The sequence below is a fragment of the Aegilops tauschii genome, chromosome 5 (assembly GCF_002575655.3).
Source record: "Aegilops tauschii subsp. strangulata cultivar AL8/78 chromosome 5, Aet v6.0, whole genome shotgun sequence".
Lineage (NCBI taxonomy): Eukaryota > Viridiplantae > Streptophyta > Magnoliopsida > Poales > Poaceae > Aegilops > Aegilops tauschii.
Window position 1 is genome coordinate 338,344,794 of NC_053039.3, and position 18,711 is coordinate 338,363,504.

Consider the following 18,711-nt stretch of genomic DNA (forward strand, 5'->3'; position numbering starts at 1 on the left):
CAAAAAAAAGCAGGTGCGGCCCATATAGCCAAGTACTCGTTCTTTGTTTTTTTGGGTCAAAAAGATCAATTGACTGGTTGCCAAATATCTTTACCTATAATTTTTCAAAATTCTCTTTAAATATATACCCTATGATTGGTCAAGAAATTCCGATCAAAAATCAAAATTGTGGAATGTAACTCACTTATTATAAATTTATATGTACATTGGTTTTCAGGTCCTCTTTTACAATTTTTAGACTGAATGATGATAAATTCACTTGAAAGTTAAAATGTGGGTTACATCAATTATGTTTTATTACTAAGTGTACATACAATATTTGTGGCAACAGTCATATTCCACACATGACACACGCGTTGTGAATTACAATTATATTTTTATCAGTGTCTCTATGTCAAAAAATGTTGCCCGTGGCAACGCACGGGCAGTCTACTAGTCAACAATAAGAATACACATGCTTATCAGCCCTGTGCGCAGCAAGTCGGGTGCAGGCTGTGGCGCAGACACGTTTGATAGTTGTTGGTGGGCATCTGGACACCGTGCCATGATTGGGCAAGGGTGCACCGGCGGCTCCCAGTCGACATCAAACTCGGCGGCATCTGCCTCTGTTCATAGGAAGGACGTTGGGGCAACGACCTCAGAGTTATGGTGGATGTTGCAGGTCGGCTCACGCCGTTGTGAAGCGACAATGGTTAGTTCTGCACTGCGGCATGGTCAGCCTCCCGACGACCACGATAATGATCTTTGGTAGGCATACATCCCACCCATCTGCTAGTGCCACTCTGGCCTAGCATGGAGAACTGGTAGATGTGACCGTCGGAAGATTTGTTGCCAAGATGGCGTTTCAAACACACTTCATATCCGGGGTGAAAGTCCTAGTTCTGGCCTTTGCTGGTCAGACTCATCAGCGGCGAACTTAGGTCATTATCTTGTTGAAGACATTGTCTCCGTGATGACAGTAGCATGTGGGCATTTAACCCTTCTTGAAGGTGTTGCTGTGGAAAAAGTGGACATAGTCCTAGGTGTTATATTCATATCTTATAATGTTTCTGTCATAGTTGCTTCTGTTATATACTCCATTTGTTGATGTTGTCTGGGTGTCTCGCATCATTTAACAAAAATGTCTATGTGTGCATCAATTGATGGAGAGGCCGGAGGCTCTAACCTCTTTTTTTTTTAAAGGATAAACGCGCTTGATTCACTTGGTCTCTCTCAACCTCTACTCTAAATGTGATAGCCCATGGTAATTAGCTTCTCCTAGAGATCACTCCCACCACAGGTTATAATTGGGCAGTGCAACAATGCTTTGTGCAATTTAAACGAGCAATTAACCTGGCGGATGGGAAAAAATGGCGGGAGCTCAACCAGGCACGACGTCGACCTTCCATGCATTTTCGCTCCATTTCCCAGACGGCTAGCCGTACGCACGTCCACGCCGCGCAATGGCCGGCTTGTCGCCGCCAAGGCGGACGATGTCCTTGGGAAGCGGCTCCCGGCGGGCGGCGGCCGCCGGCATGGCCGGCCCCAAGCCCGGGCTCGCCCGGTCCGTGTACGTACCGGCCTCCATCTCCGTTACAATCAATTTCTTTGCATGCATGCATGCTTGATCAAATGTAAGTTGTTGTTGTGATCACCTGACCGATCGCCGTAGCATGCATCGCGTGGCCGGTGGCGCAGGACCCTGGGCAGCGAGCGCACGGTGAAGCGGCTGCGGCTGTCCAAGGCGCTGACGATGCTGGAGAGCACGACCGTGCTGGAGGCTTGCCGGCGCATGGCGGCGCGTAGGGTGGACGCCGCGCTCCTCACCGACTCCAACGCCTTGCTCTGCGGCATCCTGACCGACAAGGTGCATGCCGTAGCTAATTCCCTTCTCTCGACAAGGAAGGTGGAAATGGAATTGCCAATGCGCGGTCTGAGCTGTGATTTAATCTACAGGACATTGCTACGAGGGTGATCGCCCGCGAGGTCAGGATGGACGAGACGCCGGTGTGGAAGGTGATGACGAGGCATCCGGTCTTCGTCCTCTCCGACACGCTTGCCGTGGAGGCGCTGCAGAAGATGGTCCAAGGTCGAGCTGCACCTGGTCTTTTCCCTTCTCTATGAGAAGAGTTGATTAATTAATTGCTCCGGTGTAATTTCAGGCAAGTTCAGGCACCTGCCGGTGGTGGAGAACGGGGAGGTGATGGCCATGCTCGACATCGCCAAGTGCCTCTACGACGCCATCGCCAGGATGGAGCGGGTGTCCGAGAAGGGGAAGGCGGTGATCGACGGCACCGACAAGTATCACTCTGGGAGTACGTAGCACCAGCAGCAACCCTAGCTAGTAATCAATCCTATGTCAAGCTAGTGTGCTGATTGATTGCAGTCAATTCATCTACACATAACATCCCTATGAAACGAATAAGGTTAAAGAACTTATCTCCTGTTGGGTTGGATCTGCAGGTAACCCGAGCTCGTTGCTAGAGGCTTTCAAGGAGCAAATGTTGAGGCCATCCTTGTCGACAATAATCACTGCTGACTCAACGTTTGGTTCATGAGCCCCTCTGCATGCGCTTCATTCAGTTATCTGCGCATGTAGTGCGTTAGTTCATCAGAACTGATGCCATGTGGATCTATAATGTAGGGTTGTGATCGCAGCGCCGGGCGATTCGGTGCTCGCGGCGACCAAGATGATGGTGGAGGCGCATGCGAACTCTGCCGTCGTGGCCGTCGGGAATAAACCTCGGGGCATCCTCACGTACGTGCCTTTCAGTGGCATTTCCTTGTGTCAGGTCAGATGAGCGTTTTGCTGATTATCCTCCTTTGGTGTTGGCAATGGTCTACGGGCGTGCAGCTCCAGGGACATCTTGATGAGAATGATCGCCAGGAACCTCCCTGCAGACTCAACCCCGGTCGAGAAGGTAGATGCCATTCCAACTCCAACCGCCACGATATATCTCTTGGCTGCCATGTGAATGTGATGGAAGCTAAAATGTATATGATTCGCCTGCAGGTCATGACTCTTGACCCCGAATGCGCGACGGTGGACACGCCGATACTGGATGCTCTCCGGACAATGCAGGAGCGCAAGTTCTTGCATCTTCCCGTGATGGACAGAGGTATATCCTGTGTGCTATGCAGAGTAGAAGATAAATGGCAACTTGTCACTCAGATATTACATATATTTTGTGTGTGTTTTTTGGGGCAGACGGTTCCATCGTGTGTATTGTGGACGTGCTCGACATCACGCATGCCGCCATCTCCATCGTAAGTCCTCCTTTTTCTCAGAAGACAGAAAAGGTTTGAGTTGATCGAGATGTCTCCTACTGATTGCACTCAAAAATTATATAGGTTGAGAGCAGCGGCACCGGGGACGAGGCGACTATCTCGATGATCCAGAGGTTCTGGGACTCCGCCATGGCCTTGGGCTCGATGGACGACGAGACCGAAACCCAGTCTCTGATGAGCGACGCGACCAGGTCCCAGATTTTTTTTGAAAAGGAGGCGGCCAGGTCCCAGATGATGTCCGAGGTCATCCACGAGGCGGCCGAGCCGCCGTACCCCGCGCTCTTCTCCTTCAAGCTCCAGGACAGGCGAGGCCGGATGCACCGCTTCAGCTGCGGTACGTACGCACTGCCACCGACCGTGCCGTGTTCACCTTCGCCCCCATTAACCTGCTACTTATCGTCTGCATGCATGCGCTGCAGAGGTGCAGAGCTTGACGCCGCTGGTCACCTGCATACTCCAGAGGCTCGGCACCGACATCGACCGCCACCGTCTGCCTCAGATCTTGGTGAGTGGTTCATCACGTACGGGATACATGCGATGATGAAACTGGGCAAATGCATGCATGCATGACCCAGCTGGTACGTACGTATGCTTGCAGTACGAAGACGAGGACCGGGACATGGTGGTGCTGGCGTCGGACGACGACCTCACGGCGGCGGTCGACCACGCCAGGCTCTCCGGATGGAAGGCATGCATGCATGGATCCACCGGCATCACGAAACTTGTTCCGTTCAGCCGGTTTGGTTTGAACTATTTTTGTTTCTTTTGCATTTGCAGGGTTTGAAGCTCTTCTTGGATTACTCTGGCGGCACGCCGGGTCGGAGAAGCCTGGCATCTAACAACGGAACGACGACGATGGACCTGGCCAACCGGGAAGCGTGGTCGGCAGCCTACGGCGGGGTCGCGGCCGGGGCTGCCCTGGTCACCGGCCTCGGGGTAATGGTCTATCTGCGAAGAGCCGGCTAGTTGTACTTACCATGTAGTAATCCCATTCCCATGTGAAAAGAAAACATCTCTTGGAAATCTTTAATCTGCACGGTGAGGTTTGGATCTTCATTTTAGGTAGATAAACAGAGGGTAACACGGGCATGACACACGCTCACGCAACGTCTACTCACGGAGACCAGTGTCAATGTGTCGTACATCTTCAGAAATGAAGAAGGCACAGCTGCGTGGCAAACGACGAGAACATCGCGCCCTGCTGAAAATTTATCACGCTTTAACAAAATGCATAGAGCGTCAAACAGAGGAGTTGATACTTGGTGCGTTGGGGGTTCATCTTGCTTCGCCTCGGTCCACACAAGTGCTACATAACCATGGTTCCGTCGATCCCGAGAGGCACCGACAATTGTAGATTCTGGATGTGTAACACACCAAAGGAAAGGGGATCGAGAGCGGAGGGATGAGCGAGAGAGCAGACTTGGAGAGGAAGAAGGAAGGTTGATTGCAGAGGAAGGATTGGGTTACAGGAAAGGTTCACACACGCATCCTCGCACGGCCACAGGCGGCCACCCTTTATCGTCACCCAAGCACGCCACTTGGCTTGGCCAGCTGGCTGGACCCACTAGCCAGCTCTACGGCACACTAACAGCTGGTTAGGTGTGACATTCCTCCCTCCTTAAGACGCTGCGTCATCTTCTTCCACCGCGTCGTCGCCGGCGTCGTCCTCCTCCCAGAGCTCTGCGGATGGAAAGCGGTGGCGGAGAACCTCATAATCCTCCCACGTCATCGGTACGGTGTTGCTTGCTCCCCACTGGACCTTGATTTGCACCACTGGCGCGTCTCCATGCTTCATCATGCGCCGATCCAGGATGCGTGTTGGGGAGAGGCCGGCGGTGGAGAGGTCGGGCACCTTGGGTAGTTCCCCGTACACTGGCGTGAAGTCAGGTGTGAAGGGCTTCAACTGTGAGACGTGGAAGACGGGGTGGACCTGGCTCTCTGGTGGCAGGTCGAGCTTGTATGCGAGCGAGCCGATCTTCTCGATGATCTTGTAGGGGCCGAAGAACTTGAACGCGAGCTTGGCGCATGGGCGATTGACCACCGAGCGCTGCGCGTAAGGCTGGAGCTTGAGCAGGACTTGTTCCCCCTCCTGGAAATGGCGCTCGGTGCGGTTGCGGTTAGCATTCTTCTTGAACCGGCGTTGCGCGCGCTCCAGCTGGGCGCGTATGTGTGCGGTGTGCGCCGCCCAGTCCATCTCCTCGCCTGCTGCTGTCGAATCCGCCCAGGACGCCATTGTTCCGAGATTGGCTTCTTTGCCATAGAGAGCCTTGAAGGGCGTTCCTTGGAGAGAAGCGTGGAATGTCGAGTTGTACCTGTTGGGGATCGTAGCAGAAATTTAAAATTTTCTACGCATCACCAAGATCCATCTATGGAGTCATCTAGCAACGAGAGAGAGGAGTGCATCTACATACCCTTGTAGATCGCGAGCGGAAGCGTTCAAGTGAACGGGGTTGATGGAGTCGTACTCGTCGTGATCCAAATCACCGATGACCGAGCGCCGAACGGACGACACCTCCGCGTTCAACACACGTACGGAGCAGCGACGTCTCCTCCTTCTTAATCCAGCAAGGGGAAAGGAGAGGTTGATGGAGATCCAGCAGCACGACGGCGTGGTGGTGGAAGTAGCGGGGATCCCGGCAGGGCTTCGCCAAGCGCAAGCGGGAGGGAGAGGTGTCACGGGAGGGAGAGGGAGGCGCCAGGGGCTAGGGTACTGCTGCCCTCCCCCCCCCCACTATATAGGCCCCCTGGGGGGGGCGCCGGCCCTGGGGATCCCATCTACATGGGGGGGCGGCGGCCAAGGGGGGAAACTTCCCCCCAAGTCAGGTGGGGCGCCCCCACCCCCAGGGTTTCCAACCCTAGGCGCAGGGGGAGGCCCATGGGGGGCGCACCAGCCCACCAGGGGCTGGTTCCCCTCCCACTTCAGCCCATGGGGCCCTCCGGGATAGGTGGCCCCACCCGGTGGACCCCCGGGACCCTTCCGGTGGTCCCGGTACAATACCAGTGACCCCCGAAACTTTCCCGGTGGCCGAAACTGGACTTCCTATATACAATTCTTCACCTCCGGACCATTCCGGAACTCCTCGTGACGTCCGGGATCTCAGCCGGGACTCCGAACAACTTTCGGATTTCCGCATACTAATATCTCTACAACCCTAGCGTCACCGAACCTTAAGTGTGTAGACCCTACGGGTTCGGGAGACATGCAGACATGACCGAGACGACTCTCCGGTCAATAACCAACAGCGGGATCTGGATACCCATGTTGGCTCCCACATGTTCCACGATGATCTCATCGGATGAACCACGATGTCGAGGATTCAATCAATCCCGTATACAATTCCCTTTGTCAATCGGTACGTTACTTGCCCGTGATTCGATCGTCGGTATCCCAATACCTCGTTCAATCTCGTTACCGGCAAGTCACTTTACTCGTACCGTAATGCATGATCCCGTGACCAACCACTTGGTCACTTTGAGCTCATTATGATGATGCATTACCGAGTGGGCCCAGAGATACCTCTCCGTCAAACGGAGTGACAAATCCCAGTCTCGATTCGTGCCAACCCAACAGACACTTTCGGAGATACCCGTAGTGCACCTTTATAGCCACCCAGTTACGTTGTGACGTTTGGCACACCCAAAGCACTCCTACGGTATCCGGGAGTTGCACAATCTCATGGTCTAAGGAAATGATACTTGACAATTGGAAAAGCTCTAGCAAACGAACTACACGATTTTTGTGCTATGCTTAGGATTGGGTCTTGTCCATCACATCTGAAAGATCGTGGATGTCGCCTAGAGGGGGGGTGAATAGGCGCTTTAAAATAATTACGGTTTAGGCTTGAACAAATGCGGAATAAACCTAGCGGTTAATTTGACAAGCACAAAACCTACAACAACTAGGCTCACCTATGTGCACCAACAACTTATGCTAAGCAAGATAAACAACTAAGTGATAGCAAGATATATGACAAGAAACAATATGGCTATCACAAAGTAAAGTGCATAAGTAAAGGGTTCGGGTAAGAGATAACCGAGGCACGCGGAGACGACGATGTATCCCGAAGTTCACACCCTTGCAGATGCTAATCTCCGTTTGGAGCGGTGTGGAGGCACAATGCTCCCCAAGAAGCCACTAGGGCCACCGTAATCTCCTCACGCCCTCGCACAATGCAAGATGCCGTGATTCCACTAAGGGACCCTTGAGGGCGGTCACCGAACCCGTACAAATGGAAACCCTTGGGGGCGGTCACCGAACCCGTACACTTTGGCAACCCTTGGGGGCGGTCACCGGTACCCGTCAAATTGCTCGGGGCGATCTCCACAACCTAATTGGAGACCCCGACGCTTGCCCGGAGCTTTACACCACAATGATTGAGCTCCGAACACCACCAACCGTCTAGGGCGCCCAAGCACCCAAGAGGAACAAGCTCAAGGGCACCAAGCACCCAAGAGTAATAAGCTTCTCAACTTGTAACTTCCACGTATCACCGTGGAGAACTCAAACCGATGCACCAAATGCAATGGCAAGGGCACACGGAGTGCCCAAGTCCTTCTCTCTCAAATCCCACCAAAGCAACTAATGCTAGGGAAGAAAATGAGAGGAAGAACAAGAAGGAGAACACCAAGAACTCCAAGATCTAGATCCAAGGGGTTCCCCTCACAAAGAGGAGAAAGTGATTGGTGGAAATGTGGATCTAGATCTCCTCTCTCTTTTCCCTCAAAAACTAGCAAGAATCCATGGAGGGATTGAGAGTTAGCAAGCTCGAAGAAGGTCAACAATGGGGGAAGAACACGAGCTCAAAGGATAAGGTTCAATGGGGAAGAAGACCCCCTTTTATGTGCTCAGCCCGCACACGAGCGGTACTACCGCTCTGGCGGAAGAAGCAGGGAAAAGGAGCAACCAAACATGAACCTTGGGGCGGTAGTACCGCTTATAAGCGGTACTACCGCGCACCCCAGCGGTACTACCGCTGGAGGAGCAGAACACGGGACCAAAAAACAGTAGCGGTACTACCGCCCGACCGGAGCGGTACTACCGCTTATAGGCGGTACTACCGCCCATCAGGGCGGTACTACCGCTTATAGGTGGAACTGCCGTGCCTTACTGCCGTGCAACTACTGCAAAACTCGACACGAAAAATGCAAGACCCAAAATCGAGGCGGTACCAGCGCGGAACCGTAGCCGTACTACCGCTTATGGCCATAGGCGGTACTACCGCTTTGGACAGCGGTACTACCGCTTGGGGTGATAAGCGGTACTGCCGCTCTGGCCGCGGTACTACCGCTAGGAAACCAAAACTGCCATAACTTCTGCATATGAGCTCCGAATTGAGCAAACTCAAGCTTGTTGGATTGAGAAAGACGAGTAGCATCAAAACAGCGACTGGTTATAGTAAGAAGAGGCAGGGGAGGTATGCCAAAAAATAGAGGAGTGAAACCTCCAACCGAGAAGAACCGGCATGACCTCCAACATCGAAAACATCATAGAAGATGCGAGTGAACTCCGTTTTCGATGAACTCGAGCTTGTCATCAAGATGACCATAAGCTCCAAAACTCACAAAGAGAAGAACCAAACAAGAACCAACAAAGATGATGCAAGGATGCAATGGTTTGAGCTCTCTATGAACGATACGATCAAGCTACTCATCGAGAGCCCCCCTTGATAGTACGGCAATCGATCCTATAACCCGGTCTCCCAACTACCATCATGAGACCGGTAAAATAGAAAACCTATCAAGAGCAAACCTTTGCCTTGCACATGGTCCACTTGAGCCAGAAGATGACGATCTTGACTCCCTCAAGATGGACCACCTTTCTTGGTTGTGTTGGCTCGATGAAGACTAGTTGATTGCTCCCCCATACTCCACTATGGGTGAGCCACTCTTCCGCACATCTTCACAAGTCCATTGCCACCACAATGGATGGCAAGCTTCAAGCATTTGATCTCTTCATGATGCTTCACTTGAACTTGCACACCGCAACATCTTCACAAGTCCATTGTCGCCACAATGGACGGCAAGCTTCAAGCATTTGATCTCTTCATGATGCTTCACTTGAACTTGCACACCGCAACCTAACCCCACAAAGAACTCTCACGAAGATCATGGGTTAGTACACAAAGCGTAATCGACAATGCTTACCACACCATGGGATCGCTTGATCCCTCTTGGTACATCTTGTGCGCTTTGTGTGTTGATCAACTTGATAGTCTTGATCAACCTTGACTCTTTCCAACTCTCTTCATTTGGATGATGTCTTGAAGGTAAACATGAATGATCACACAATCTTCTTCTTCAAGACATGCTTGCAATAAGCTCTACTCTCACATGACCAATCTTTGGATAATTCCTTAATAACACCTTGGTCACCACAGAAACTCCTTGAAACCAACACATGGACTTCAAGAAATGCCTATGGACAAATCCTTCAAATATAACTCAAGGCAACCATTAGTCCATAGAGATTGTCATCAATTACCAAAACCAAACATGGGGGCACCGCATGTTCTTTCAACATCATTCTCCTAATGATGTGATCCCGTTATCAATGACATCCAATGTCCATAGTCAGGAAACCATGACTATCTGTTGATCAACGAGCTAGTCAACTAGAGGCTTACTAGGGACACGTTGTGGTCTATGTATTCACACATGTATTACGATTTCCGGATAACACAATTATAGCATGAACAATAGACAATTATCATGAACAAGGAAATATAATAATAACCATTTTATTATTGCCTCTAGGGCATATTTCCAACAGTCTCCCACTTGCACTAGAGTCAATAATCTAGTTACATTGTGATGAATCGAACACCCATAGAGTTCTGGTGTTGATCATGTTTTGCTCTAGGGAGAGGTTTAGTCAACGGATATGCTACATTCAGGTCCGTATGTACTTTACAAATATCTATGTCTCCATTTTGAACACTTTCACGAATGGAGTTGAAGCGACACTTGATATGCCTGGTCTTCCTGTGAAACCTGGGCTCCTTGGCAAGGGCAATAGCTCCAGTGTTGTCACAGAAGAGAGTCATCGGGCCCGACGCATTGGGAATCATCCCTAGGTCGGTAATGAATTCCTTTATCCAGATTGCTTCCTGTGCTGCCTCTGAGGCCGCCATGTACTCCGCTTCACATGTAGATCCCGCCCGCCACGACGCTTTGCTTGCAACTGCACCAGCTTACTGCCTCTCCATTCAAAATATACACGTATCCGGTTTGTGACTTAGAGTCATCCAGATCTGTGTCGAAGCTAGCGTCGACGTAACCCTTTACGACGAGCTCTTCGTCACCTCCATATACGAGAAACATATCCTTAGTCCTTTTCAGGTACTTCAGGATATTCTTGACCGCTGTCCAGTGTTCCATGCCGGGATTACTTTGGTACCTTCCTACCAAACTTACGACAAGGTTTACATCAGGTCTGGTACACAGCATGACATACATAATAGACCCTATGGCCGAGGCATAGGGGATGACACTCATCTTTTCTCTATCTTCTGCCGTGGTAGGGCATTGAGCCGTGCTCAATTGCACACCTTGCAATACAGGCAAGAACCCCTTCTTGGACTGATCCATATTGAACTTCTTCAATATCTTGCCAAGGTACGTACTCTGTGAAAGACCAATGAGGCGTCTTGATCTATCTCTATAGATCTTGATGCCTAATATATAAGCAGCTTCTCCAAGGTCCTTCATTGAAAAACACTTATTCAAGTAGGCCTTTATACTTTCCAAGAATTTTATATCATTTCCCATCAATAGTATGTCATCCACATATAATATGAGAAATGCTATAGAGCTCCCACTCACTTTCTTGTAAACACAGGCTTCTCCGTAAGTCTGTGTAAACCCAAATGCTTTGATCATCTCATCAAATCGAATGTTCCAACTCCGAGATGCTTGCACCAGCCCATAGATGAAGCGCTGGAGCTTGCATACCTTGTTAGCATTCTTAGGATCGACAAAACCTTCCGGCTGCATCATATACAATTCTTCCTTAAGAAAGCCGTTAAGGAATGTCGTTTTGACGTCCATTTGCCATATCTCATAATCATAGAATGCGGCAATTGCTAACATGATTCGGACGGACTTCAGCTTCGCTACGGGTGAGAAAGTCTCATCGTAGTCAACCCCTTGAACTTGTCGATAACCCTTAGCGACAAGTCGAGCCTTATAGATGGTCACATTACCATCCGCGTCTGTCTTCTTCTTAAAGATCCATTTGTTTTCTATCGCTCGCTGATCATCGGGCAAGTCAGTCAAAGTCCATATTTCGTTTTCATACATGGATCCTATCTCGGATTCATGGCTTCTAGCCATTTGTCAGAATCTGGGCCCGCCATTGCTTCTTCATAGTTCGAAGGTTCACCGTTGTCTAACAACATGATTTCCAGGACAGGGTTGCCGTACCACTCTGGTGCGGAACGTGTCCTTGTGGACCTACGAAGTTCAGCAGTAACTTGATCCGAAGCTTCATGATCATCATCATTAACTTCCTCCCCAGTCGGTGTAGGCACCACAGGAACATCTTCCCGTGCTGCGCTACTTTCCGGTTCGGAAGGGGTGACTATCACCTCATCAAGTTCCACTTTCCTCCCACTTATTTCTTTCGAGAGAAACTCTTTCTCCAGAAAGGACCCGTTCTTGGCAACAAAGATCTTGCCTTCGGATCTGAGGTAGAAGGTATACCCAATGGTTTCCTTGGGGTATCCTATGAAGACGCATTTCTCTGACTTGGGTTCGAGCTTTTTATGTTGAAGTTTCTTGACATAAGCATCGCATCCCCAAACTTTTAGAAACGACAGCTTAGGTTTCTTCCCAAACCATAGTTCATACGGTGTCGTCTCAACGGATTTTGAGGAGCCCTATTTAAAGTGAATGCGGCAGTCTCTAAGCATAGCCCCAAAATGAGAGCGGTAGATCGGTAAGAGACATCATAGATCGCACCATATCCAATAGAGTGCGATTACGACGTTCGGACACACCGTTACGCTGAGGTGTTCCAGGCGGCGTGAGTTGTGAAACAATTCCACATTCCCTTAAGTGCGTACCAAATTCGTGACTTAAATATTCTCCCCCATGATCTGATCGTAAGAATTTTATCTTTCGGTCACGTTGATTCTCCACCTCATTCTGAAATTCCTTGAACTTTTCAAAGGTCTCAGACTTGTGTTTCATTAGGTAGACATACCCATATCTACTCAAGTCATCAGTGAGAGTGAGAACATAACGATAGCCTCCACAAGCCTCAACACTCATTGGACCGCACACATCGGTATGTATGATTTCCAATAAGTTGGTTGCTCGCTCCATTGTTCCGGAGAACGGAGTCTTGGTCATCTTACCCATGAGGCATGGTTCGCACGTGTCAAATGATTCGTAATCAAGAGACTCCAAAAGTCCATCTGCATGGAGCTTCTTCATGCGCTTGACACCAATGTGACCAAGGCGGCAGTGCCACAAGTATGTGGGACTATCGTTATCAACTTTGCATCTTTTGGTATTCACACTATGAATATGTGTAACATCACGTTCGAGATTCATTAAGAATAAACCATTGACCAGCTGGGCATGACCATAAAACATATCTCTCATATAAATAGAACAACCATTATTCTCGGATTTAAATGAGTAGCCATCTCGCATTAAACGAGATCCTGATACAATGTTCATGCTCAAAGCTGGCACTAAATAACAATTATTGAGGTTTAAAACTAATCCCGTAGGTAAATGCAGAGGTAGCGTGCCGACGGCGATCACATCGACCTTGGAACCATTCCCGACGCGCATCGTCACCTCGTCCTTCGCCAGTCTCCGTTTATTCCGCAGCTCCTGTTTTGAGTTACAAATATGAGCAACCGCACCGGTATCAAATACCCAGGAGCTACTACGAGTACTGGTAAGGTACACATCAATTACATGTATATCACATATACCTTTGGTGTTGCCGGCCTTCTTGTCCGCTAAGTATTTGGGGCAGTTCCACTTCCAGTGACCACTTCCCTTGCAATAAAAGCACTCAGTCTCAGGCTTGGGTCCATTCTTTGGCTTCTTCCCGGCAACTGCCTTACCGGGCGCGGCAACTCCCTTGCCGTCCTTCTTGAAGTTCTTCTTACCCTTGCCTTTCTTGAACTTAGTTGTTTTATTCACCATCAACACTTGGTGTTCCTTTCTGATCTCCATCTCCGCTGATTTCAGCATTGAATATACCTCAGGAATGGTCTTTTCCATCCCCTGCATATTGAAGTTCATCACAAAGCTCTTGTAGCTCGGTGGAAGCGACTGAAGGATTCTGTCAATGACCGCGTCATCCGGGAGATTAACTCCCAGCTGAGTCAAGCAGTTGTGTAACCCAGACATTCTGAGTATGTGCTCACTGACATAACTGTTTTCCTCCATCTTACAACTAAAGAACTTGTCGCAGACTTCATATCTCTCGACCCGGGCATGAGCTTGGAAAACCATTTTCAGCTCTTCGAACATCTCATATGCTCCATGTTGCTCAAAACGCTTTTGGAGCCCCGGTTCTAAGCTGTAAAGCATGCCACACTGAACGAGGGAGTAATCATCAGCACGTGATTGCCAAGCGTTCATAACTTCTTGGTTCTCTGGGATGGGTGCTTCACCTAGCGGTGCTTCTAGGACATAATCTTTCTTGGCAGCTATGAGGATGATCCTCAGGTTCCGGACCCAGTCCGTATAGTTGCTTCCATCATCTTTCAGCTTGGTTTTCTCTAGGAACGCGTTGAAGTTGAGGGCAACGTGGGCCATTTGATCTACAAGACATATTGTAAAGATTTTAGACTTAGTTCATGATAATTAAGTTCATCTAATCAAATTATTCAATGAACTCCCACTCAGATAGACATCCCTCTAGTCATCTAAGTGAAACATGATCCGAGTCAACTAGGCCGTGTCCGATCATCACGTGAGACGGACTAGTCAACATCAGTGAACATCTTCATGTTGATCGTATCTTCTATACGACTCATGCTCGACCTTTCGGTCTTCCGTGTTCCGAGGCCATGTCTGTACATGCTAGGCTCGTCAAGTCAACCTAAGTGTATTGCGTGTGTTCCGAGGCCATGTCTGTACATGCTAGGCTCGTCAACACCCGTTGTATGCGAACGTTAGAATCTATCACACCCGATCATCACGTGGTGCCTTGAAACAACGAACCTTCGCAACGGTGCACAGTTAGGGTGAACACTTTCTTGAAATTATTATAAGGGATCATCTTACTTACTACCGTCGTTCTAAGCAAATAAGATGTAAAACATGATAAACATCACATGCAATCAAATAGTGACATGATATGGCCAATATCATTTTGCTCCTTTGATCTCCATCTTCGGGGCGCCATGATCATCTTCGTCACCGGCATGAGACCATGATCTCCATCATCGTGTCTTCATGAAGTTGTCACGCCAACGATTACTTCTACTTCTATGGCTAACGTGTTTAGCAATAAAGTAAAGTAATTTACATGGCGTTATTCAATGACACGCAGGTCATACAAAAAATAAAGACAACTCCTATGGCTCCTGCCGGTTGTCATACTCATCGACATGCAAGTCGTGATTCCTATTACAAGAACATGATCAATCTCATACATCACATATATCTCATTCATCACATCCTTTTGGCCATATCACATCACAAGGCACATGCTGCAAAAACAAGTTAGACGTCCTCTAATTGTTGTTGCATGTTTTTACGTGGCTTCTATAGGTTTCTAGCAAGAACGTTTCTTACCTACGTAAAACCACAACGTGATATGCCAATTTCTATTTACCCTTCATAAGGACCCTTTTCATCGAATCCGTTCCGACTAAAGTGGGAGAGACAGACACCCGCTAGCCACCTTATGCAACTAGTGCATGTCAGTCGGTGGAACCTGTCTCACGTAAGCGTACGTGTAAGGTCGGTCCGGGCCGCTTCATCCCACGATGCCACCGAAACAAGATAAGACTAGTAGTGGCAAGAAAAATTGACAATATCTACGCCCACAACTGCTTTGTGTTCTACTCGTGCATAGAAACTACGCATAGGCCTGGCTCATGATGCCACTGTTGGGGATCGTAGCAGAAATTTAAAATTTTCTACGCATCACCAAGATCCATCTATGGAGTCATCTAGCAACGAGAGAGAGGAGTGCATCTACATACCCTTGTAGATCGCGAGCGGAAGCGTTCAAGTGAACGGGGTTGATGGAGTCGTACTCGTCGTGATCCAAATCACCGATGACCGAGCGCCGAACGGACGGCACCTCCGCGTTCAACACACGTATGGAGCAGCGATGTATCCTCCTTCTTGATCCAGCAAGGGGAAAGGAGAGGTTGATGGAGATCCAGCAGCACGACGGCGTGGTGGTGGAAGTAGCGGGGATCCCGGCAGGGCTTCGCCAAGCGCAAGCGGGAGGGAGAGGTGTCACGGGAGGGAGAGGGAGGCGCCAGAGGCTAGGGTACTGCTGCCCTCCCCCCCACTATATATAGGCCCCCTGGGGGGCGCCGGCCCTGGGATCCCATCTACATGGGGGGGTGGCGGCCAAGGGGGGAAACTCCCCCCCCCCCCAAGTCAGGTGGGGCGCCCCCACCCCCAGGGTTTCCAACCCTAGGCGCAGGGGGAGGCCCATGGGGGGCGCACCAGCCCACCAGGGGCTGGTTCCCCTCCCACTTCAGACCATGGGGCCCTCCGGGATAGGTGGCCCCACCCGGTGGACCCCCGGGACCCTTCCGGTGGTCCCGGTACAATACCGGTGACCCCCGAAACTTTCCCGGTGGCCGAAACTGGACTTCCTATATACAAGTCTTCACCTCCGGACCATTCCGGAACTCCTCGTGACGTCCGGGATCTCATCCAGGACTCCGAACAACTTTCGGATTTCCACATACTAATATCTCTACAACCCTAGCATCACCGAACCTTAAGTGTGTAGACCCTACAGGTTCGGGAGACATGCAGACATGACCGAGACGACTCTCCGGTCAATAACCAACAGCGGGATCTGGATACCCATGTTGGCTCCCACATGTTCCACGATGATCTCATCGGATGAACCATGATGTCAAGGATTCAATCAATCCCGTATACAATTCCCTTTGTCAATCGGTACGTTACTTGCCCGAGATTCGATCGTCGGTATCCCAATACCTCGTTCAATCTCGTTACCGGCAAGTCACTTTACTCATACCGTAATGCATGATCCCGTGACCAACCACTTGGTCACTTTGAGCTCATTATGATGATGCATTACCGAGTGGGCCCAGAGATACCTCTCCGTCAAACGGAGTGAAAAATCCCAGTCTCGATTCGTGCCAACCCAACAGACACTTTCGGAGATACCCGTAGTGCACCTTTATAGCCACCCAGTTACGTTGTGACGTTTGGCACACCCAAAGCACTCCTATGGTATCCGGGAGTTGCACAATCTCATGGTCTAAGGAAATGATACTTGACAATTGGAAAAGCTCTAGCAAACGAACTACACGATTTTTGTGCTATGCTTAGGATTGGGTCTTGTCCATAACATCATTCTCCTAATGATGTGATCCCATTATCAATGACATCCAATGTCCATAGTCAGGAAACCATGACTATCTGTTGATCAACGAGCTAGTCAACTAGAGGCTTACTAGGGACATGTTGTGGTCTATGTATTCACACATGTATTACGCTTTCCGGATAACACAATTATAGCATGAACAATAGACAATTATCATGAACAAGGAAATATAATAATAACCATTTTATTATTGCCTCTAGGGCATATTTCCAACAGTACCAAAACTCGGCCATGGGCAGCCAGCGACGCCACTTGTGCGGCGAGTCGTGCACCGTGCAACGGAGATACATCTCCATGCACTGGTTCACCCGTTCGCTTTGGCCGTCCGTCTGGGGGTGGTAGGTCGTCGAGTAGAGCAGCTTGGTACCCGCTCCGGTGAGCAGCTCGCGCCACAGGTGACTGGTGAAGATCTTGTCGCAGTCGGAGACGATGGAGGAGGGGATGCCGTGCAGCTTCACCACGTTGTCCCAGAACGCTCTCGCCACTTGTGTGGCATTGAAGGGGTGGCGAAGGGGAACAAAGTGCGCGAACTTGGTCAAGCGGTCGACGACCACCATGATTGTGTCGCAGCCCTCCGAGCGCGGCAAGCCCTCGACGAAGTCCATGGTCAAATCCTCCCATGGTGCGGCCAGAATGGGCAGCGGGGCCAGGAGCCCGGCCGGCTTGATGTGCTCGTGCTTGGCCTGCTGACACACCGCGCACTGCTGCACGAAGTCGTCGACGTCGCGCTTGAGTCCTCGCCAGTCGAAGTGTTTGCGCACGCACTGGTAGGTGGCGGTGCTGCCTGAGTGGCCTCCCATAGCGCTGCAGTGCAGCGCGGCGATGAGCTTGGTGCGCAGAGCAGAATTTGCCCCGATCCAGAGGCGGCCCTGGCGTCTGATGGTGCCGCGATAGAGCTCGTAGCCGTGCTCGTCCGGGCTGTGCAAGGCGAGTTGCTGCAGTCGCTCCTGCGCGTCGGTGTCGGTGGTGTAGGAGTTGATCACCTCTTGCACCCAGGCGGGCTGGCACGTAGAGAGCGCGACCACCTCGAATTGCTTGCCCACGCGGGAGAGCGCGTCGGCAGCGCCATTGTCCAACCCGTGTCTGTACTGGAAGCAGAACTGGAGTCCCACCAGTTTCGCCATGGCTTTGCGCTGAAGCTCTGTTTCCAGGTGCTGCTCGCCGAGGTTGCAGAGGGACTTGTGGTCTGTGACGATGTCAAAGGGGCCGCGCTGCAAGTACTGGCGCCACTTGTCGACGACTATCATCACGGCGAGGAACTCCTTTTCATAGGTGGAGAGCTTCTGGTTGCGCACTCCCAGCGCCTTGCTGAAGTAGGCCACCGGGTGGCCATCCTGCGCCAGCACCGCGCCCACCCCCGTGTCACAGGCGTCCGTCTCGATCGTGAAGGGCCGCTCGAAGTTGGGCAGCGCCAGGACCGGTGTGGTGACCATGGCGTGCTTGAGCATCTCGAACGCCCTGTGCGCCTGATCGGTCCAGGAGAATCCCTTCTTGGTGAGCAACTGCGTGAGCGGCTTGGCGATGATGTCATAGTGCGGCACGAACTTTCTGTAGTAGCCGGTGAGGCCCAGAAAGCCGCGCAGCTCTGTGGCATTCGTCGGCGTCTGCCACTGCTCCATGGCCTGTGTCTTCTCCTTGTCCGTGGCCACGCCCTCCTTGGAGATCACACGGCCGAGGTAGTCGATGTGGTCGCAGGCGAAGGTGCACTTGGATTCTTTGACATAGAGCTGGTGCGCGCGGAGCAGCTCGAAGACGATGCGCAGGTGCTCCAGGTGTTCCTCCATCGTCTCGCTGAAGACCAGGATATCGTCCAGGAACATGATGACGAACTTGCGGACATACTTACCGAAGATGGCGTTCATCAGGCA

At 50.7% G+C, this 18,711-nt stretch overlaps 1 protein-coding gene across 1 annotated transcript; it reads left to right on the forward strand.

Annotated features, from left to right (window-relative positions):
• The first annotated feature begins 1,442 nt into the window (after positions 1-1,442).
• Positions 1,443-4,323, forward strand: LOC109745790 (CBS domain-containing protein CBSCBSPB5-like). The gene is made up of 14 exons (XM_040388429.2): positions 1,443-1,549; positions 1,678-1,846; positions 1,936-2,068; positions 2,142-2,260; positions 2,406-2,524; positions 2,624-2,737; positions 2,834-2,900; positions 2,993-3,098; positions 3,188-3,246; positions 3,331-3,458; positions 3,492-3,601; positions 3,687-3,772; positions 3,866-3,955; positions 4,045-4,323. Exons 1-14 carry the CDS (start codon positions 1,443-1,445, stop codon positions 4,231-4,233), a joined length of 1,596 nt encoding a protein of 531 aa, XP_040244363.1. The 3' UTR covers positions 4,234-4,323.
• Positions 4,324-18,711: the final 14,388 nt, after the last annotated feature.

What these genes read in the sequence shown, in the direction of transcription:
- LOC109745790 (XM_040388429.2), top strand. Translation starts at nt 1,443, where the DNA reads ATGGCCGGCTTGTCGCCGCCAAGGCGGACGATGTCCTTGGGAAGCGGC. An exon ending in ATAATCACTGCTGACTCAAC is followed by an intron (nt 2,525 to 2,623) that starts GTTTGGTTCATG and finishes TCTATAATGTAG; the next exon opens with GGTTGTGATCGCAGCGCCGG. An exon ending in CCAGGCTCTCCGGATGGAAG is followed by an intron (nt 3,956 to 4,044) that starts GCATGCATGCAT and finishes TTGCATTTGCAG; the next exon opens with GGTTTGAAGCTCTTCTTGGA.